Source organism: Limanda limanda, chromosome 21 (genome assembly GCF_963576545.1).
Source record: "Limanda limanda chromosome 21, fLimLim1.1, whole genome shotgun sequence".
In the NCBI taxonomy this organism is placed as follows: domain Eukaryota; kingdom Metazoa; phylum Chordata; class Actinopteri; order Pleuronectiformes; family Pleuronectidae; genus Limanda; species Limanda limanda.
Genome location: NC_083656.1, coordinates 8,347,798 through 8,370,942, shown reverse-complemented (window position 1 = coordinate 8,370,942; position 23,145 = coordinate 8,347,798). Strand labels below are relative to the sequence as shown.

Sequence of the window (23,145 nt, the reverse complement as noted above, 5' to 3'; positions counted from 1 at the left end):
TGAAGTCTTAAGTAGTTAGACAAATGTAAATGACTTAACAAGTACTTAAAGACGAGCTCTAGTCCAGTCTCGAGTTTTTAAGTTAAGAAAGATGTAAGTCCTTCCAGAGATTAAGTTCAAGTCGTGTAAAGTAAATATCAGCAGACGTCGAATCAAACAAATCAACAACTCAGCAGCATATGAACATTTTCTCTTTGAGTGTTATTTTTCACATTAACTGTCATCTGTTGCCGTCACATTTATTTTCTTTTGTATTGTTTTCACTTCTCTGGGACTTTAACAAAACTACATGAATGTTTTTGCTTTGACGTTTCATTTCAGGTTTTCAGAGGGTGAAATTTGAAAAGTTAATCAGCTCTAAGAGCAGCTAAGTCAAGTTTCCTTTTTTTTGCCTGTAGTCGTCTATCTCAAATTACTTTTTGTAATTACGTTAATTACCCACAAATTCAACATTTAGCACTGCGTTCTCGTTGGCTGCTTCAAATTAAAAGGAGAACAATCAGGTACATGGTCAATCATAATTTATTCTTATGCTAAAATGTACAGCATTTGAAGTGACTGACAAAAGGAGAAAAGTCATAAATACAAGAATGTCATTCTGTCCCATTTTTGTGCACATAGCCAGGTATTTCCCCCCCGTTTCTTACCAGCAACTCTGTACAGGTACAAAGGCTACAAAAGAGCAATATAAACAAAAACACAAGTACAAGTTGCGTTTTACATGCAATCCATTAGCTTAGTTTGGTCTATTCACAGGCGCTATTCTTCTACACTTCGGTAAAATATAAATCCAACATTTTATAAAGATAGAAAACAAATCTACAGATGGAATGAAAACGTAGCTTTTTAAAGGCATTATGTAAAATATCGACTTTGGACTAAATTTATATTTTCTTTCTCGTTATTTGTCGTTATAATCATTTAGTTCTTTTTACATTCTGCCACACTTCTGGACACTTTGAAATGTTTTAGAATCTTTCTGGGTACAAACACTGAGATATGCTTTGTTATTTTTGACAGAAATCAGTCTGCTTTATTAAACAGAAAGCTGCCTCAAGGAGATCTGTTACAAAAAGACTTCAGAATTATACATACATAGCAATAAAACCTCTCAAACCAGAACAGAAAACAGGACTAAGTTTACATTTCTTTACATTATTAGAATTAACAAAATATAGTTTCATCTTTCTCCCCGTGGAGGGAAACCTAATAAAGGCCAGATATCTTTAAAATGGCTTGCTATTAAGCACAACACTTGTACAGTACTACTCAATGCACTGTCACTAACAGAGACTGAAGCATGCTAGTTGTCACTTTACAAAATAAGTACAATAATTTAAATATACAAAGGCATGAGTATAGTACAAACTAATTGCCAGCACTGTTAGACAGGTACACTGAACAGGTTCAAACAGCCACTAACTCCACTTGTAGCAGGCACATTAAATGGCTTCATTTGAGGCTGCTACACGACTGCAAGAGCACTGATGACATCTCTACGTCTGAGATCCGAACCCGCCCAACTCTAAAAGACACATCAGAGACACTAACACTAATTAAATAGATTTTCATCGTAATGATGTAAGGCTTCCCATCTGGAGGAACAAAAATACTTTTTAAACATTAGCTTCAAAGTTGACTCATCGATGAAAAAATTTTGCATTCTTTCCAAGTGCTGCTGCTGGTTTTTAAGTAATAAAACAAAAAATTCAAAATCAAAACAAAACAAGGCCAGATCAGTGCATCTTTAAACAGCAGAATGCACGTGAGAGGAACCAGCTTGGTCCTGCGGAGAGTTACCGCCTCATGAACTGCCCTTTCAGGGTCTGCTTGGACATGCCCGTGTTCATGTAACCATGGTGACCAGCTGGAGTGTACACCATGTTGCCATGTGGTGGAGCCTGCATGGGCTGCTGGGGGTATGGCTGTGTTCCCATCATGCCCATCTGCATAGAGTACTGGGGTGACTGGTTCATATAGGCATGGTTGCCATGGTAGCCACTGTTCATCATGGGCTGGCTCATGCTGTAGCCATTCATGGCGTTGAGGGAGGACATGTTCATGGAGTTGACATTGTAGGCGGGCGCTGGCATGATGTTCATGCTCATGTTCATGCGCGGCATGGCGGCCAGCGTCCTCGATGGCGCCTGCATGGCCACGGTCTGTGGCGGCCGGGCGTACATCTGCTGCTGGTGGTGCGACAGTGGGGCCGACTTGGAGCGTGCAGAGATGTGACTCTTGGAGGCCATTTGGGGCTGGATCCGCTGCGAGGGCGAGATGCCCATGTTGCGCTGCAGCATCATGGGCGGCGGGGAGCTGAGGTTTGGGGGCGGGGTCATGGTGGCCTGCACCTGCGGGTTGGGGACTCGATGGGGCGTCTGGGACAAGGAGACCAGGCTGGAGTGCTGCGATGAGAGCGAGGGCGTGTTTGCATAAGATGTTATGGGATGTGAGGCCGAGTGGTTGAAAGGCAGCGAGTGAGGGTGGTCGATGAACGTGTTGGTGAACTGCTGCAGTTTGGCCAGACTGAGGCCAGACGACTGGGAGTAGTGCCCGCTGCTGTACTCCCCCTGGTGGTTGATCCTCTCGTAGAGGGCGAAGTTGGGGTTGCCGGATTCCGGGATGTCGGCCAGCTGCATGCTGGTGGTGAAGTTGGTGGGGATGGCGCACTGGGCCATGGGCTGCTGCTGGCTGTGCTGACTGTGTTGATTGTGAAGACTATGCTGCGGGTGCTGATTGTGCTGGCTGAGCTGATTGTGCTGCAGGTGGTGATTGTGGTGGTGACTATGCTGGTTGTGGGGATTGTGTTGACTGTGCTGGCTGAGCTGATTGTGTGGAACATGCTGATTGTGTTGGCTGTGCTGATTGTGTGGGCCGTGCCTGCTGTGGGAGTTGTGTTGACTGTGCTGGCTGCGCTGGCTGTGTTGACTGTGCTGGCTGTTGCTGGGCGGCCGCTCCACCACCACGCAGCCCTGTGGCGACTTCACGTTGCAGTGGGGCGGCGAGCTCAGGCTGTTCTGCTGAATCATGCCGCAGCTGCCGGGGTTGACTGCAGCCATTTGCTGGCTCACGGCACAGCTGCTCTGGGCCAGGCCACTGGGGGGGATGCTGCCATAGGAGCAGCTGTTCTGGGAGGGGCCTGCCCCGCAGATGCTGCCCCCCATGGTCGAGTCGTAGCTACTGGGGTTCTCGTAGTTCTCGGTGGTGCTCTCGATGCTGCCCAGGTCGCTGAAGCCACTGTCCACGACCTGCTGCGAGTGATCGGAGACGGACGGCACGTCCATCATGGGGCTGGTCTCCATGTTGTGCAGCGAGGGCACTGAGATGGCACTGTGGTCGGGGCTGATCTGGGTGTAGCCGCTCTCCAGGATGGAGACAGCCGGGCTGTTGACGGAGCGCACGGACTGACTCGGGTGGGACTGCGCGGAGGAGAGGGGGCTGCTGTGGTCGGACTGGGGGCAGTCGTCCAGCGAGGTGAGCTGGGGGCTCTGGGCCACGTGGGTGTAGGTCTGCAGGCTCCTGCAGGGCTCCTGGCTCTCCACACACTCCTGGAAAACAGTCTCTCGTTCGGTCTCCTGCGTCAGGGACTGAACAGCTTGGGCCGTCTCTGAGTCAATCTCGGCGCAGGTTGGAGGATCCTCCCTCAGCACGGGGCTGACGGTCTGCCTCTCTGCGCTCTGAGAAGCTGGTGGATCCGGACAAGGGCTCGGCGTGCTCTCCTCCTCTGACTCAGAGTCCACAGGGTTATCAGAGTCTACGGCTGCTACTGGAGCAACTGCTACAGCTTCAGATGGTGGTGATGCTACTGTTGCTTCAGTCGCTGTCTCCTGGATGCTTTCTGCAGCGGTAGCTTGTTCCTCATCACTACATTTGACTGTAGAAACCTGCTGACTCAGCTCAGAGTCATTGTCTTCTTTTGGATCTAAAAAAGGTGGGGGGCATTCAGGCGTCTCTTTCCAACTCTGATCCAACTCTGCTTTGCTGCTCTCAGGTGCTTCGGTCTTCCTGTGACTGTCCTCTTCGTCATCCGCATCCTGATCCTCTATTTGAGTTCTCTGCTCGTCCTCCTCCTCTTCCTCCTCGTTCTCGTTCTCCAGTGATACAGCTCCCTGTGCGCTGTGGTCCGCATCTTTGGCTGGGAACTCCTGCTCGTGTTCACTTTCCTGCTGGTCGTCTTCAGGTGGGTCGGGGGAGTCCCCTCTGTCGTCAGGCCGGGGGGAGAAGGGGCCGGGCGAAGCGGCGGGTGAGCAGACCGGCGAAGCGACAGGCGATCCCTCGGGGGAGCTGGACTTCTGTGAGGCTTGGTCCGCGGGACTCGAGGGCTCCGAGGGAAGCCTCTCTGACATGATGTCCGGACTGGCCACGCCTCTGCCAGCTTTGCTGCCCTTGTCTGTGCCGGCAGCATCCTGGTCTGGTTCCTCTTTTGCTTCTTCAGTCTGAATGTGGTGCTGCTCCGCTTCCATCGGGGTTTCCGGGGGCGTGTAGAGGTTGAGCTTGAAGCCCATCTTCCGTTCGTTCTTTAGTCTCCACTTGGGAGGGCCACGCTTCACTCCTTTGGGCCAGCCTTTCTTCCGCTTCACCAGACGAGGTCTGCCGGGTCTCTTAGAGAGGACGTCAGCTCCTATAGAACGAGAATAACAATGAAGAAAACCACATTGTTTTTGTTCTGGTCAGCGAGAAAGAACATTCTGCTGTAAAATGAATCTACGAGAAATAACACACTTCAATAATAATGGTTTCAATGTAGAATAATAATGGGTATTTTTATGACACTCAAGATGCAAATACCTTCATTCCAGTGTTCAAGATTGTCTTTCCGTGCATTTTTCTCCAGCCTCGGGCGACCTCGCCGCCGTTTGATTGGCATTATCGGCAGCTTGTCTTTCCGTTCCTCTTCCTCCTCCTCTTCCTCTTCCTCCCTCTCGCCCACTCTGCAGGTCCGCTCCAGCAGGGGCATCGGGCGCTCGTCCTCGGAGTTGTCGAAGGGCTCGTTCAGCACCTCTGTCGTCTCGGAGATGGTTTCTGTTGTTACGCTGCTGTTTATTCTCTTTCTCTTACGCCCTCTCTTCTTAAGGACAATGGTTCTCTGAAACACAAACACAAGAACAGCCCATGAAAACACAGTAAAAATGGTGAAATTCGCTTTGCAGACTGAAAAATTAGGGCACTAGGTGGATGACCTCCATGAGGATAGAGCAGAAACTCATTCAGGCTTTTGTGCTGAATGTTAAACGGTTTAAACCGCACTGTTAGACTAAACGTTTGAGCGATGCAGACTAGTGAGGAAAACCACAAATGAGACAGGCAAAGAAAGCAGAAACCACAGTCTGTATTTTACATTCTCCAGTTGTTTCCCAGCGGCTCCCTATGACTCAACCGCTCTTCCTCCGAAATCCTCCACAAGAAGAATGCGAAATCAATACTGTAACTAATGCACTGAAATAAACCCCAACAGCCACTGTCATTCTCCTCTGGTTTCCATACAGTTTTCTGCTGATAAGGTCTCCCTGACACCACGCAGCTGGCTGTAATATTATCTCCAGCACAAGGGGGCAGTGCCATATAAACAGAACAGATGTGAAAAGCATGGAGGAGGGCAGTAAATTAACCATGACCACTGACAATAGTACAAGGTTTATCCTGCACAGTCTCGACACTAGCAGTGAAAACACAATCTATTATCTACAGCTGCAGGCACGCGGGGAGGCTGCAGATGACAAGAAGCAGCCACTGAACCCTCCAGTGAATTCATGAATATTTATCAAACCTTTCCATCTCACTAGAGTACACAACATGGTCCCTAATGAAGGGAAAAATCTTGTGATATACATTCAATTCCACTTTGTGATGGAATAAAATCCCAGATAACCTCAGAGGAAATACCACAGAGGGGGAAAAAGGGCAACTCGCTGTGGTGCTAAAGATGAATCACGTCAACAAAACAATAAAAGTCACCTTTCTCTTGGCTGCGAGCATCGCGTGGGCTTTTGTCAGGATGGGCGGTGAGCCATCAGAGCCGTCGGAGTCTTCGTCGTCTTCGTCATCGTCCGCCTCATCATCGCTGACGTCCTGCAGCTGCTGGATGCGCCGGGCCCAGGGCGGCGCGGGCCGGCGCTCATACGTCCTGTAGGGGACCTTGCAGTGGACCTTTGTGAGAGGTTGTCTGCTGCCGTGAGTCATCATGTAGCCCTCTCTCTCCTCCTTCTCCCAGCAACCGGCCTGCTCCTTCAGCCGCTCAGCCTGGTAATTAAACAGACAAGACGCATTATCTCTGGGAAAGGCGCACGCACGGCGCCAACATCTGAGCAACCGGGCTAATGGGAAAACAAGAGATTGGAATTAACATCATGACAAATGAATCACTGTAGGTTCCTCCTGGTAATAAAAGCAGCGTGCCGATTGGATGTCGGCCCGTCATGGAGGAAACATTTCCATTAAGCAACCGTGGAAAGATTGAATTTCATGGAATATTCAGCACTATTAATTATGTAGGTAACTGATTTAGGGCAATTTTGCACAACATTAGATGCCTGCTGACAGTGAGAATGCTTTTCCCATTAATGCCCTATATTTGAACTCATTGGCTCATCAAACAAACATTCAGTCACGGCACTGCAGGCATGTGTAACCAAATAACTAGCGCCTGATAATTGAAGGAGGTAACATACATCCATTTCTGCCTCCCTCTCCTCCTCGGACAGGACAGCGTTGATGCTCGTTGAGGGCGTCCAGCGTAGGGCGTCGGGGTCCACGTCGTTCTGACGCGGGTTCGCCCTCTGCGTGTCCTTGTGCCTCTGAATCAGCCGCTCTCTTCTGATCAACACAATCCTGCGTCACAGTGAGAAAAGCCCGTGAGTTTGTGTTCGCAGAAGAACGAGCCACAGTAGAAATAACTCAGACAGGAGGTGACATGTGGTTAAATACGAGTACAAAGACGAGCTCTTTGGGACACCAGGTGCTCCGTGTCCTTGGGGGTGCTTAACCTGACTTACTTCTGTCAATATTCAGCGGCATTAATGGATACGCTGTTAAAAATACCCGATGGCCTGGATAAGTCAGACGGCGTGCAGAAGTGGCAGCGCCGGCTGAAGGAGACTGCGGATCGGAAACTGACCTGCCATCCTGTCTGTCAATCATGCCGAGGTGCTGGAGCGTAGCGGCGATGTCGTGCGGACACATCCCAGTGGCCCTGCTTATTCCTTTAACACTGATGTGTTTATCTGGGTGCTTATAAAGGTACTCCAGTATGACACTTTTCCAATATGCCAGGTAAGATAAGCGACCCAGATCTGACAGGGGCTTCTCCGGGGAGCCGGCTTGTCCTTCTTGCCTGGTGAGAAGGTAACCTAAAAAGACACAATTCAAACACAAACAAAATGCTTTAGTCAAGCTAGAGGCCGGGTTATTTCAAACTGCAATCCGATATACACCCCCCCCCCCCAGCCCTCCCGCCATTATGGATTGCATATTCATGGGGGGATGTGACACTGAACCCTGCTTAGGATTTCACCTTCAAATAGTATAAAGGGAGATGAGGCAATCACTTTTTCTCCCCTTCAACCTCTGTCAGATGCTGTGATACACGCTGTCAAGGGCAACAGACTAGGCTGAGCGAGGCGAGTTCAGAGGAAGCAAAGCGACAGAGAAGCAGCTGGATATCATTGCTCACAAGAGACTGCACTTAGGAGAGATAACGTACATGGGAAAAAAAAAAACACCTAATACTAATGTGTATCTGTGTTTAATTAGTTTTATAGCAGCCCTGTCAAGGGTCATCCATTATGAGCGGGCAATAAATTAATTAATGCCTTCTAATGTGCACCCGCTACCGAGAACCAAACAAGCAAATCTAATCACCAAACAGTGAACATATAATATTCCAGTAATCATCACAATATTCATTACTACAGCTAAGAAGAGGAGCCTGTGATAACAAACACTTAGGGATGAATATTCAAATAAATTAATTGAAAACAGTAATGTTTCATTCTGTGTGATTTCACAAGTATATTATCATTAATAACACTAAAGAGGTGCTTTAAGGGTGAGTTATTATTTGAAAGAAGCCATTTTTTTAAATTTTTTTCACACGGGCACCCACTAAGTCTGTGCTCATGGCTACCTGAGACAAAGTGTTCCTTTAATACAGTCCAATATAACAGAAAAGCTTAATCTAAACAACTTCCAGCTCCAAAGCTACATTTTCCAATAAAGCCTTCAAAGAGCTCAGAACTCAGCTGTGCTCAGTCTCCCTTAATCCCCGTCTTTGTTATCAGCACACTCTCAATATCACAGATCCTCTCGCATCTCTGTGTCTCAATGGCTCCCAAAGTGAACAGGAAATCAAATGCTCCATTACCGCCCTGCCTCCCTCTTCGCACTCGCTCCCTTTTCCACTTCTCTTCATCACACACAAACTCAGCAAAGAGACAACTCTTGGAAATGATAAAACGGCTATAATGACAAAAAAAAAATAAAAAAGGAAAAACACTGAACACAGAAATCCACTCAAGGCAGCGACTGTTTTCATAAGTGGACCGGGAGGCTTTAAATATTGTATGTGTTGCATTACTGGACTAAAAAAGAAAAGGAGCATCTACACCTCGTCACATCTGGGGCAGAGAGAGAGAGAGAGAATTGGGAGCATTTTCTGTGAAAACGTTCTTCAGGCGATGCTGAAATACTATTGGCCGTCAAATAATGTATGCAGCCATAATGTAATGTTTATCAGGGCTAATCTGCTGTGATTGCCTGAGCACTGAACTCGAATACTCTTGATTAGGTCACTTCAAAGCCTTAACCAAATAACAGCACCTTGCCACAAGCGACAAATTCACCCCTTAATCTGGAATTGTTTGTCAAGACCAACGAGAGAGAGAGAGAGAGAGAGATAGAGAGAGAGGGAGAAAAGAAAAGCCAGTCCAGCGGTCTAAGAAAGCATTAAGGAACTTACTGAAATCAATAAGGAACCTTCCAAATCCTTGCCTTTGGTACTGAGGCATGATCATTATGCAGGAGACATTGTACTTCTGCTGGCAAAGCTTTTCCTGAGGGAAGGAGAAACAGATCAAGTATGTCAGAGCTCTGCTGAAGCTGGCAATTTACTGCACCTGCCATTGTCCTTGTCCAAAGCGGTGCACATGCACGTGCACACCACACACACACACACTGTGATGAGCTCACACTAAGAGGTTTACTCGGTTCTGAATTATTATGGCTACAATATGACTATCATTTTGCTAAAAGTTAATCTGGAAGTTATTTCCTGATTATCTAACAGTGAGAATATACATCGTAACACAAAAGCTCCTCTTAGAAATTGTTTTACTTGTCTAACTAAAGCTGTTTTTAGACAGTAACTCGATCAGACATCGGGTGAAGTTCCAGAAAAAGTAAATGGCAACTGACTAACATTTGTGTTCTCACATACAGCCCCATGTCTGAAAGCAGCATAACAGTTCAATACCTAGCAATATCCAATTTAAAGTTCTGTAATATAGATTAAAGGAGCAAATCCACACAGTTGAGAAGCTGGAGGACGTGAATACTTTTCTGTTATGACTCATTTACTGACTCAGCACTTAAGCACTACTGTGGGAATAAAGCTAAATACAACAATGGACAGGTCAGTCGGTGTCGCCATTCAAAAATGGTGTGCGGTATTCCTTCATTTCCCATATAATCACTCTGTAACTCTTACCTTGGAGAAATAGCCCACAAGATGACAGCCTTTCTCATCATTCTTTGTAAGTATGTAGAAGAGGAACGGCTCCACATCATAATACAAGGTCTTGTGATCCAGGAAAAGCTTGGCTAACAGGCAGAGGTTTTGGCAGAATAGTTTGCTGACATTTCCATCAACCTAAGCACGGAATAAAAAAAAGAGCAAAAGGACACTGTTCAAACCGTTCCCATTTTTCCCTCCTCCTCCTCCCCCTCCTCCTCCCTCCCGGAGCCCATTCAGTGGAATCTCATGCAGCATACAGTTATTGCTTTATTGCTGTGAAGGGAAGCTGACCTCAAATACAGAGAGGTTGTCCTTTCTGTAGATTTCATTGGCTGGCGGGTGGAACCAGCCACACTTCTTTGTGTGCCTCTGGAGAATGTTTTTGCTTCTCATGTACTTCAGACAGAACTCGCACAGATAAAGCTTTTGTAATCTGGTGGAGACAAAAGGGAGAGATGCAGTTTGTACTTCAGCATGAATAGATATTTTTATTTTAAAAAAGGACATTGGAAAGAAACTGGCATTCAAATTGTGGTGAAATAATCGACATTACCTTGAATATTCAGGCGGGTAAGGCGACGAATACCAGGTTTGAATCTCATACTTCCCAAATTCGATAACGGCAGGGCAACGCAAGGAGTCTGTGTTCATCAGAGATCCAGTTCTCTGCGAAAAGACGGAACAAACACATAAATATAGTGACCCACATAATTCAATGATAGTGTCTCTATTCACCAGCTTATATTATTTTTTATATAAACTGTCAAATCAACTATAGTTCACAGATCTCATGTGAAAATGAAAGAAACCAAATGTAACTTGTATCTTATTTACTGTCCTTTAACAATCTTATTACTTTTTTTTTTTAAATTTTTTAGAAGGTTTGGGACAAGTTGTGTTTTGTTTTTGTGTGTAACCTACTTTTTTCTTAACTCAATAGTTAAAAGTGCTATATAAATAAAGTTTATAACCATACATAATATAATAATGTCACCCGTCTCACCCACCAGCATCCTTAACTTTTCAAACTGCTGAGTTACTCTAAAAACATTTCAGCTGTTAATGCTGACCTGACAGAATAAGACGTGGATATAACTGAGGATGAATGAGATTATTATTAAATTTAAATATTGCATTTCCCCATGTCAACTGACCGTAACTCAAAATAAACAAAATAAACAAAATAAACAAAATTGCAAACTGCTTGGTTAAGCCTAAAGCGGCCGCTAGGAAGGTCATCCTTGTTTGTTCACCTGTGCGGCGAGTTCCTGGACACACTTGAACGTCTCGATGTCCTCCTCTCTGACGTGCTCTCTGGACATGGCCGCGAAGTCCGCCTGGGCCTCCTGCTTCACACGCAGGTCCCCGTTGTGGCCTGTTACAAGCACAATAACACAACATCAACCCATCAGATAGCACATCAGCAGCGGCCTGTTTGAAGCAACCGTGGCTGAATAATCTCATAAATGCATTTTATGCAAATGTGCTTATACTGTGAGTGCTGCTGCTGAGCCTGTTTGAGGCCATGTCTCTGAGGAATTTCATAATGTATCATCTTTGCATGTTTATATGAAAATCCCTAATGTAATGAAGTGAAACTAAATCACTCTAATTGCGTAACCGCTTTCATGTGCTTAGTCATCCACCAAGACAGTTTCCCATGAATTAAGAAGCAGATGCAGTGAAGAGAGCAAGTGTCGACATGAAAAGCAACTGATGTTGGAAAGCAGGCAGTAATTTTATGAAAGACATCAACACCATGACTTAACCACCAAAACAAAAACCATTACGTGAGGAAGTGATCTGTCATTTACATATTTATGGGAATGTTCCTGCAGTAAGTATGTTTCTGCAGTTTATTGTTTAGAAGTGCTCGAAACATATAGCCGTTTGTTTTTCCTACGTGTGATTTCTTAAACTGTGACTTCACTCCTGAAGACGATGAAATGTAAGGGTTGCTGCACCTCCGGCTATAATCATCATGTCAACTTGGGTGGGTGAATCACTGGGTTGAATGTGTGTAATGACCACTGGAAGTGAGGTTGAGTGGAGACAGTGATTTCGAGAGTGAGGGTGGGATGAGGAGGAGCACTGATGTGACTACAGCCTCTACCATGTAGTGATCACAATGTGGGCACTACAGCAGAGGGTCAAGAGCAGAGCAAGGAGCATGAGGGGGTTAGTGGGCCATGCACTATGACAAAAAGCCAACGGGCGAGAGGATGGAAGCCACGTAAACTCCGCAGCCAAGTCAAAAAACGCAACGAAACTGGGTTAGGAAAACGAAAAGAATTCAAATTAAGCAGAAGATTAGTAGTCTGATAGAGTGTTGAGGGTGCCCTCGCAAAGAAAAGATTAGCTCTAGTCTGGAAAAAAAAATAATAACTGCGAGTGTTAAGCTTTTAAAACAAAACAAAGAAGAAACTTAAAAGGTGAGGAGACGCAGGTCTTGGCTGGAGTTGCGAGCCTTTGCTTACCATGATTATTCTCAGGCTTAATTCTTCCGTCTGTCAAGTCTCCCTTTCCTGGCGAGGGGGGTCCCTTCTGAGGGCTCACTTTATACCTCAGCCTGCCTAGTGTCCTGTGCTTTTTAAGGAAGGGGTTACGTTTGAAACGACTGACCATCTTAAATGGGTGTCCTCTGGGTCGGCCCGGCCCCGCAGATGTGGAGTGTAACCTATTTTTAGTAAACTCGTTCTTTCCAAGAGGCTGGGGCGCCGTTTTGGATGCGTGAGGGGAATCCTGCTTATGATGCATGCGCTTAGGCGGCGCATAGCATGGTGGTCTCTTTTTCCGCGACTGTCCCTGAGTCGTATAAATGTGAGAAAGTCCGTCAAATAGTCCCTTCAGTTGGCTGCTATTACAGAGACTACTCAGGGAAGGAACACTAGACTGGCTGGAAGAGCTCTGGGGCGAGTTAGCAGAGGTGGAGCTGCTGGACACCTGCGAGGGGGGGCTAAATCCCGGCAGCGTAGGTGCCGGAGGAAGTGAAGAGGACGAGAGGGTAATCATTTGCGTGGCGTCAGCAGCGAAGGTAAACAGCTCTGGGGGCATGGACAGTTTGGGCGGACCCTTGTCTCGAGAGCTTAACTGTTTGGCGGGGGACCCGACGGTTACAGGCCGCGAGCGCCGGCCCACGGGAGAAGGGGTAAAGAATTTGGAAAGCCCATCGATAAGCCCTTTGGTTTTCTTGTTAACGGTGAGTGTAGCTGGGGTGGAGGTGGGCGTGAGGGGTAGAGTGGTGGTGGTGGGGGTGGAAGTGGTGAATTGGGTGGCGTTGACCGCACAACAGGGGTCTGCAACAGCCAATCTGTCTCTGGCGTCCTTCACAGATGCAGCATGACCAGATGAAGGTGTGGAACAGACGGTAATCTTTTGACCCCTACCAGGTGACCCCCTTCCTCCAAGTGCTACCATGCAGCCGTCACCACGGGTTATAGAGCTGCAAAGACAAGAACAACAACAGACAGTGTGTTATAAAAGGTCACATCTCACTTGCATAAACACATTCGAGCCATTTTCAGACATGACCTGCGGGTAAAAGCCGAAGAATTGGCTACAGAAATTATCCGCAGTTTGCCTTTCACACATGCATAACACAGCGTGAGGTTCTCTGCACAGAGACGTTTGGAACAGTATCGTTTGTAACTCTCTAGACACATTCGTTGGTGTCTTTTACATGTGCGACTACGCTTTTTCGACCGGAGATATTATTTTTTTCGTTTTTTCTGGCCTGTCGCGCCAAGAATTCTCCTGGATTTTTACGGCCATTATACTATCAGGCCAGACGGGGAAAGTCCCCAGAAACTGTGGAGCGTCTCACTCGGATATTAGCGTTCACACATGCACCAGCTCCTGAGAAAAATGTGGAGTTCAGTGCACGTCTGAAAGCAGCTTGAGTCAACAGCAATTCTGGGGTTTGTGCGCTTTAATCAAGTGTTTTCATATCACGATTCTTTATGAACTCCCCTGCGTTCATCTGACATATACAGTTACTAGTTAGTTACTAGTTACTTTGCAGATTAAGACTTTAAAAAATAAAACAGTTGATAAACATCCGAAATATGGTGCAATATCATCACAATAAAGCTGTCACAACATTGCACTTGCACAATTATATTAATCTAACACTGTAATGTATCACAGCATATTGTTCAAAAGGGACCACGCTGAATAAGGGGTATGAATAATGGCTTGAATACAGATTGCTTACAATACTTATATGGTTTGATGTAGTAATAAAAAATGCAAATAATGGACTTTTAAATAATGCAATACTTTAACATTGTGGTATTGCTTTACTTAAATAAAGTATCCGCGTCAAACTTCAATCTCAGAGCTTGTTCTTTACTTCTTTAAGAGAAAGGTTTTGGAGATTTTGGGGGAAATATCATCCAAAACAACTCTGTAAATTTGAGTTGTGCTGAGTCAGTTACTTATTAGGATTAGAATTTCCCTGTTTCTTGTCTTGATTTCTTCACAGCCTGGTGAGTTCACTACAGTCAGGGTCACCATCATTTTCTATCAGCTATCTGTGACTGTGCTCAACAAAGTAATTGCTCAGATTAGGAACCTCACAGCACACGACAGCATCGGGTCCGAGCTGAACCCGGAGTCGGCCTGTAAGCTGCGCTGGATGTTTACATTGGTACAATGAGGTAATCATTTTACTCTCAACCTGGGGGTTGTTTTGAAAACTGTATTTGTAACCGCGTTGATCTTTTTTTAGAATGCTGCTGTGTTCCCGGTTATTAGCAAAGGAGTCAGAGAGAGTGCCATCTCATTATTTTCAACAGGAGCGTCTCTTCTAACAGATTTCTTCACACTTACATTCTTTGTTTGAGCTTATTTCTGGGCCTTCCGAGTGGCTTTGCATATCGACGTTTGATCTGATCGGCTTTCTGGTGCAGCAGCTTTCTCCCGTTGTCCTTTGGCCTGCATACTTGGCAGATCCAGGTTCCTGGAGGGTGTCCAAACACAGAGAGTATCGTTTGGGTTAGGTTCATCAATTCGGAGGACATACAGTATATTCATTTGAAACATCTCCTTTAATACCGCAAACTGGCGAGAATCCCACCGGCTCACAATGACAATCAATTACTCAGCACAAAGTGAAAATCCATAAGAAAAACATTGGGTCAATTCTCTGTCCAGAGGAATAGACTTCGTGTCAGACTGTTGAGCAAAGCTATGTGACTTGTATGAATCGAATGCCAAATGTCCTACTACAGTACGTGCACCATCATTACAAGCCTCGCTGTGGGGTCAGTCCTGTAATCCAGAGATAGCAAATCTCCCCGGGGAATGCTGGAATAATTTGATATGCATGCAAAGCTCCTAATAAGCCACTGCAGCCTCACAGTGTGCTGAGTGACAGCCCCAAACGGCCGTCTGTGAAGAAAAGGCTTTGATTTGACAGCGGAGGAGGAAACAGAGAAGCCAGACAGTGTAAACACCTCACCTTTTGGCATTCTTGAAAGCGGTGGGTCGCAGCATTCCATGTGAAAGCCCCGATCACATGAATCGCAGAATAGCATCTCGTCCTGAAAGGGAACAGCAGGCATGTGTGAGGGATGTCCCTGTTGCATACGTGTAACACCCCTCCCGTCATTTAAAGTCTTTTGGAAAAATAAGCCCAATTGTGCACAAGAGAGGCTTTAAAAAAATCTGAGGGAAAACCAGAAAATCCTCAGGGAGGCACAAAGTGAGATCAACATCCGAGCCAACACAAGAAAAGGGTGTGAGTGAAGATGTATGCGACGTTATACTTACAGCGTTTTTCCCCTGTATTCGACAGGAACTGCAGGTTTTGCATTCGATACACTGCCATCGTAATCTCTTCACATTTGAGGTTAATTCGGGGGAAAACTTCAGACATGATGGATGCCCTTCAGATGCAATCAGAAAAGCATTTTAGCTTGACACACTTTCACTGACATTGAGTCACACAGCCACAGACTAAGACTTTCCATTTATTCACACAGTCAGGTTAAATATTAACACATTACAACACTGACAACAATAGTGGGCCTTTATGTCCGCAACACATTTTTGCCCCCGCCACAAGTTGTGCCTAAAAACAGTGTGATCAAACATCTGAGCCGCTAATTACAGATAATTTGATCCTAACGAGGCAGAAACGGTAGCAGCACTCATTCTAATGGAAGCCGATCCATGAAAGTCATGTAAACGCCTGCCTTCTCCCTCACCCTGCTCCCTCTCATGGTTGTAAAACAGCTGTTTTACAGTCAGAGAACAATTTGTGTACACTAGGAGCGGTTAATGAAAACCACCTCGACACTACTTAGTCAAATTTGAGCTATAAAAATGTCACCAGGAGAACAATTCCTTACGGCATTTAAAATAATTGTTCAAACATAAAGGACTCCTTGGCAGAGGTAATTTTATGGGGGGTTAGCCGGTTTTTGTGTGGAACTAAAGAACTGTAAAGGAAATGCCACCAATCTGCGCAGGGAGAAGGGTTGATCTTTTGATCCAGTGCGCCTGGTGCACGCTATAAGAAGAATCTGAATGGAGCGAAAATGATTTCAGATTCTATAATGGCCACTTACGGAGCATCTGCCCTTCTTGAGCCCACTGAGGGTTGCAAGCAATTTACATCCCTTCAAACACTCAATCTGAACACGGTTCTCCCAATAAATCCCTTAAAGGGAAGTGAAAAATGTGGAGTAAGAATGTAACATCTGCTCGACTGATGCAGACGACTGATGCTGCCGGGGTTCGGTTATATGACGATAATAACTCTATATCGTCACAAGACAGAAATGTGTCCATAATCATTGATTTGTCTCTAGACTTATAGCTAAGGATGCTTTAATATCACTTAAAATTAATGATTGTGTCACCATTAATATAATGAATTTGTAGGGCTTCAATAAGTTAAAGTGCTTTGATTTTTGAGAGGCTTCATACATTTTAAACAAATGAATTTCCTGAAAAGTCACCATTTAAAATTACAATATAAAAGCAATAAAATGGTTGATATGAAACTGCTGCTATAGATATTTTGACATTAGATTTTTATCTACCCTTCTCGCTACTATTCTAAAAATTAACATTTATCATTCTGCCTGGGTGACAATTCCATATTATTCTCTTCATTCATAGGATTACAACGATATCATATTTGACTAAATATAAGAATCTGGTCGACAAAATAAAGGATTCCAAGCAAACAGAAGCTAAAAACCGGCAACATTTGGCTCCACGTTGGAATGATATGCTTTGCTGGTGAGTGAGTGCCTGCGGGGCGACTTACCACTGCTCCCACAGTCTGCACAGGACAGCAGCTCTTCTGGCCGCTTGTCCCGATTTGACTCTTTCGTTCCAAGACAGAAACTGCATATTGGGATGGGGTCGACCCGGAGCTGGGTGGGAACACAAACAGAGACAAACTGTTTAAAAAACAGAAACGGGCACGGGCTCTGTTTGTTTTTCTGACATTTTATCTCGTCAGGATTTCTTGAGCTCACTGTAGACATACTGCCGGTTATGGAGAGGAGATAAAAACCAGTGTGTGGATTTAATGAAACAGCTTCAAACATATGAACTAGAAGCAAAAGCTCAGAGAATGAAGAAAAAAAAAGAAAAGAGAAGGAGTTGAGTTCTCACAGACTGAAATGAATAATAAATGAATCTCATCCTCAGAGATCTGCTGCGTTTTAGATCCACGTCCTTTATCCATTACATCTGAATGGGTAAGTGATCTTAGTAATCATAGTTTAAGGGCTTAATCCAATTCTTAAAGCTCGCACTCCAGTCTGAAAGGATTAACCAGCATGTAATCAAATTACCTCAATAATAAAACGTGCCTCTCATTGTTGCTGCCGTGATCCACTGTAAATGTTGCAAGTCTCAGAACAAACACTCATTTAAGGGCTTACGCAAAAGTTCAGAAGTAAAATATGAGCTCGCTGCTTAAGAGGATTTTCTCATTGATTACTCCGAAAGAAGAAAGGCTGACTTCGCAGAATTTTTTATGTGTCATCTCTCATTCAGCTGCCAGTCAGAACCTGGGGGACACTGATGCATTATGGGATTCACAGGGTGTCCCTTTAACTATGAGATCATATACCCGAGCCTCTGGAGGAGCATCAAACAAGCGGCTGCCTCCTTTCCTGGATTTAACGGTAAACAACGCTCACAGGGTGTGACCGTAAATAACCAACCTCATCATCAGTTTACACACTAAGGCCTCGACAATTGAGTGCAGCTTTGAAGGGCACTCTGGGGATGCCCATAATTAGTTCCCCGGTTTCTATGACGCAGATCATCACCACAGTCCTCCACCAAATTCGTGACCTCTAAATCCACATTGATTCCGACCTCTTCCAGACCAACAGTTTCATTAAGGGAGATCTTTGTTTTTGACAGGAGCGTCTTTTACAACCTGTCACACCATCCAAACGAACCCCGGGGGAGAGACGCAGCAGGGACTCGCTGTGACTTTGGTCATTGTTCCTTGCTGTTGTATCAATTAGTTGTTGCAGTGAAGGGGAAGCAGTTCACCGCCACATCAATGATTACTCTATTTTCCAACCTGCCAGGTCAATATCTGAAAGCGGCACTAGCACTGGGAGTTGACTGCTGCTTGCAGGGATGTGATTACAGACACAAAAACACCAGAAATGCTGCTGTGATGAGGCACCAGCTCTCGGTTAGAACACAGCTGAGCCACAGCTCAGACAATGAGTCATCAGTGATTTTACATTCTGTCTCACATCACGGGAGAAATATTAAATACATAGCCTGCAACTGCCAACTTGCAGAACAGTCGTGGTCCTGAGTATCATTCATAACCCACAAGAGCTGAAAGAAATGGATGTTTGGCAAAAAGTAAACAACTGTGAGATTCAACAGAGAATTGAAGTCATTTATCAAGTTGCAATCTCTGGTTTCAGCTCTTTGAATATGATCATTTCTCTCTCTCTAAGCTATTTAGTCACCACCTTTAGATTTTGGACGGTTTTAGTCTGACAAAACAAGCCAAGATGACATCATTGGTTCGTTGAGGTCGTAAAATGTGCTTTCCATTACTTTAGGACATTTTATGGACTAATGAAAAACATTAATCAATAGTGAAAATAATTACTAGCTGCAGCCCAACTCATAACCCTGACGTTTTGTTAACTTGACTACACAAGGTCTGTCAATTAAAAAGGCTTATGAAAGTTCAAACTACATTCACTCGCAGCAGCTACAGAGAAATATTAGTATTTGTCCTTGATCACAAGTCATTCTACTTCATCACTGAAAGAAATACAGCCAAAGGCATGCGAATACAAGGCCTCAGGGTTGTGATTACTACTTGTCATGTACAAAAACTACATGTCATTTTTACTATGTAGCCTGGAGGCAAACAGAAATCATTGAGTCTTAAAACTCAAGACTTTGTGTTTAACGCACGTCATAAATATGATTTGTACAAGAGAATTATAGATACAAGCGAGAAAAACTTGTGTAAAGAGCTCGGAATGAATAAGACATCAGTGCTAATGTGCAGCCTGTGCATTCTGCTGATGAAACGCTCAGGGGCTGATAGGCAAGTGAAAGCCTTCACTTCATAACACTGTCTCCAATGACTGCGCCGTGACGTCTCATCCAGGAACCGGAGAATTAATTTCAATCAGGGGAATATTCTTAGGCCTGGTGATTAGAACCAATAGCAATTTGCGATCTGCACGGCATGAAAATGTGCAAATAGAGAAATAAACAGAGCTGAAGAGACGCTGATGATTTACTTGGGGATTCTAAATTAAGTACATTACAGGAAATTACGCTGCTTCAAAAGAGCAGGCTGTCCTGAGTGAGGGGGTGGGGTCCTATTAGAACACTGCCGGTGGAGAGAGAGAGAGAGAGAGAAACAGAGACAGAGACACAGAGAGAAACAGAGTGAGAGAGCTCAAGTGGTTGCATAACACAGCAGAAAAAAAAAAAACTCTCATTCCTTCCCTTTGTTCCTGCCAGAGTCTCTTCAGAATCTAATAAACTCTAAACCAAGACTGCTCCTTTCACCTCAAACTATCTCCTATTCTCAACACACGTTGGGCTTCGGCAGCTGAGCAGCCAGCGACGTCTCATCCTTTTGAAGTGAATGGTAAACCTGCGCCGGGCCAGGTGATGTCATCAGCCCCAGAGCAATAGATTGAAATGTTCCAAATGGAAAACAGCAGGCCCTTTCCTCTGCTATGAGAACCGGCGCAGGACACCGTGTCTCTAAACACTTCTCGGTTTCACTTTTGGCCTGACCACAGACACTGTCACAGTTGTGGCTGCAGAATCAAGGTGTCGCTTCCTGATTATTCGCTGCGAAGCTGGTGGGAACATGCCGACGGCTGTAGCGAGCAACTTTCGGCTGCATAACTTCTGCATAAGCCACTAGACTGCACTTCACCTTCATCAGTCTCAACACGAGAGCTGCCAAATAAAAAAAAGACTTCACAACAAACTACCGAGATGACTGTGCACCACACTGAAAGGGCCGCACAAAACAAAACAAGTTTCCATGACACACTCTCCTGCAAATCAAGTGCGAGCTATAATAGAAACACAATCTCTGTAAACTATAAACCAACCCCGAGGTGCCAAAGCAGCGGAAGCAATGCAACCTGGAAGTTTGTTTATATGGTTTTATTTCCTCTCTGGGGCATCTCAGTTAGCACAAAGGTCATAACAGCTGCATGAAGCCTGAGAAGAAAAAAAAAGAATCTCTCCTGCCACACATACTCCAGCTCCCATTCCTCGGCCCTGTTCGTCAGGACTAGTTTACGCTTGTTTGTGTCGGCGCAAACGACCAACAAATTATCCCAATTCTGTTCACTGACGCTTTGCAACTCACAAGACAGCCAGCCACATCCCTTAAGGTCATTAGGCTAGGGTTACATAACCTCTGGGAAGCCTACAGCAGACTGCCTACCACACACTGTCAGCATGACTTTCTGATTATCCAAGCTCTCTTATTATAGAGGGCCGAGAGAAACGCAGCCCCAAAGGGACACACACTCTAGATGGCGTTTGCTTCTGATCCGCCGAGCTAGAGACCAGAAGATTAAGAGCTGCAGTTGTCCTTTCAATAACATTCCTCTTAGTGGTGGATTTAACTTCCGCCCTGCCTCCTCGGTGGTGGTGCTACCATGGAAGAACCCCCGGTAAAAGTTCCAGAAAAGTTCGAGCCACACAAAAGTTTTAGGATGTGTTGGGTGAGAAGATTAAGATTAATAACACAGTAATAAGCAGTGTATTAACTGCTGTGGTCAGTGGGGGGGTCTCCCTGACAGCAACAGGAGACACTGGGGGACATGGGGAGGACCATGCAGGGGCCAAGGTGTGTGTACCTGGTCTCGTTCATGGGGGAGGAGTGTCACTGACGTCAGGACCAAGGGGGACGTGGTTAGAACCCTGGAGCCCCTTGGATCGACCCCGCCGTGGCTCAGCTTGTACCGGGGGCCATTCTTTGACAACCTGCCGTTGTTAACCGACCGCTTGGCCGCCAGCCGTAACCTCTGCCGGAAAGCAGGGTTATCCACAATGTTCAAGAGGTCGCCCTGGTTCCTCAGATACCTCTCGATGTTCTTCAGCGAGGAGCCGTGGTTATCATCCAGGCCCCCAATGGCCCTGTTGAGTATTTTATTCCAATCGATATGGCGCAGATCGCTTGAATTCCATATAGATTCCTTCGATGGCACAGACACGTTTGCGGGCGGGACGGACCCCACTCTTGCGGGATTTCCCGGGTCCTTGTAGGAGGTGCTCCCTTTATTTGTAACCTTGAGAATAGAGCCATCGTGAACACTTAATCCCAACTGCTCCACCACGGTCTTCTTGTCCAGTCCGTGCGACGTCGCCACCGCATGGCAGATCCTATCCTCCGACGGCCGCTGCTTCTGCCGTTTGATTTTCTGTATTGCTTCCAGAATCCACTCCGTGTACAGAGGGTTTGCAAGTTTTACCATGGTTGAACAATTAGACGCACGAAAATGTGATCCATACAGGTTTCCCCTTTCTGCTGCTGAACACTGGGTACATCCACATCCTCGGGGAAAAGGTCAAAAAGTTATGTTCCACGCCAGCGTCCACGCTCGTCCTCTCAATCCTGGGTGTCTGGCTGCGATCTCGAGGAAAAGTTGGCACTAGTTAATTCCCCCGAAAGGTGGTGAGCAGCTGAAGTGGAGCTCTATTGAATCAATCCAACATCAAACCTGGAACAAGAGAAACAACAAACAGGTCATGTGCATTTCTTTCAAAAACAGCGACCTCTCATGTAAATGATCTCATTATTCACATTCTCCTAAAAGTGGGAATAAAAACTAAGCTGGAGGAATGCAGGACTTGTAAGATGTAGAAGAAGCAGATGGATAAGAAACAGATGCAGGAGCTGTCATGGCTGCTGAAGACATTAGACTTAATCCATTGCCTGACAGTAATAATCCACACAGCAGCAAAAAAAAAAAAAAAAAAAAAGCAGATGTCGGTTCCTAAACAGACTGGGTTCGGGTCAGAAAGCAGAGAAACAACAAGGCGGAAGGAGAAACTTCAGGCTGAAAGTTCCGGGTGGAAAAAGTAGAAACCGTCTCTTGAGGAGGTCAGATATTTTTTTTTTTAAACATGCCCCCCCCCTCTCTAGTACACACTCACACACACAAAGTTAACACTTACACTCACGTTATTTCCACTCGTTTCTCAATCTGCGACACGAGGGACCGAAAGCAAAAAGAAAATCCAAAAAAAAAAACAAGAAAAGGGCGAAGAATCCACGTAAAGTTTAACCGTTACTCGTCCACACTTTTCTTTTTTTTTTTTTTTTTTTTTTGACAGCTCGACGTCCGCTACGAAGGAAGCCGATCCGCCGCGAGCAGCGAGGAGCCTCCGGTTGTGACAGCTGCCGTTAACCGACCGATCAGCGGGAACGAGCCCTACGATCCCCGGGGGGGGGAGCGACCGCTGCGACGGAAGAGCCGAGTCCTCACCGACGAGATGACAAGCGCCGAGTCCGAGCCTCACCGACTGTCACCTAAACAGTCGCCATTTTGTTACAATGTTGTAGTTTACATGAATCCGACATGACGCTGATTACAATCCAATGGAGTCTCATTAAACCCGTACCTACCCGCTAATGGGCCCGCCCCCCTGCGACTTCCGTATTGGCTGCGAGGGCGAGACCCGACTTCTGGTTTGATGGAGCACATGTCAATCTCGATGTGTGATTGGCTGCTCCAGCTGTCACTCCGCCGCCTCGCCCCGCCCCTTAAGGTGCCTCCGGTGATCGAGCCGGATCTCTCAGGCACCCGTACGCGAACTTTGCCCCCCCCCCGCAAACCACAACTTGTTTTTATTTACTCATTAATGGTGAAATGGGAAGTAACCAGTGTTAGAGTGCTGGTTTCCGGGTGGCGTGGGGG

At 45.8% G+C, this 23,145-nt stretch overlaps 1 protein-coding gene across 2 annotated transcripts; it reads right to left on the bottom strand.

Moving 5' to 3' along the window:
* Nucleotides 1-506: 506 nt before the first annotated feature.
* On the bottom strand, nucleotides 507-22,800 carry kat6b (K(lysine) acetyltransferase 6B). Of its 2 annotated transcripts, none has more exons than XM_061094536.1 (17): nucleotides 22,403-22,800; nucleotides 21,082-21,945; nucleotides 17,007-17,115; nucleotides 15,500-15,615; nucleotides 15,189-15,270; nucleotides 14,558-14,687; nucleotides 12,205-13,169; nucleotides 10,981-11,102; nucleotides 10,281-10,393; nucleotides 10,019-10,160; nucleotides 9,701-9,862; nucleotides 8,954-9,047; nucleotides 7,115-7,346; nucleotides 6,669-6,828; nucleotides 5,956-6,240; nucleotides 4,789-5,086; nucleotides 507-4,621 (listed from the first exon to the last, which is right to left on the bottom strand). In XM_061094536.1, exons 2-17 carry the CDS (start codon nucleotides 21,697-21,699, stop codon nucleotides 1,797-1,799), a joined length of 6,453 nt encoding a protein of 2,150 aa, XP_060950519.1. In that variant the 5' UTR covers nucleotides 21,700-21,945; nucleotides 22,403-22,800; the 3' UTR covers nucleotides 507-1,796. The 2 variants fall into 2 exon arrangements, with proteins under 2 accessions (XP_060950519.1, XP_060950520.1); XM_061094537.1 differs by having other exon boundaries at nucleotides 22,409-22,800.
* Between the last annotated feature and the right edge of the window lie 345 nt (nucleotides 22,801-23,145).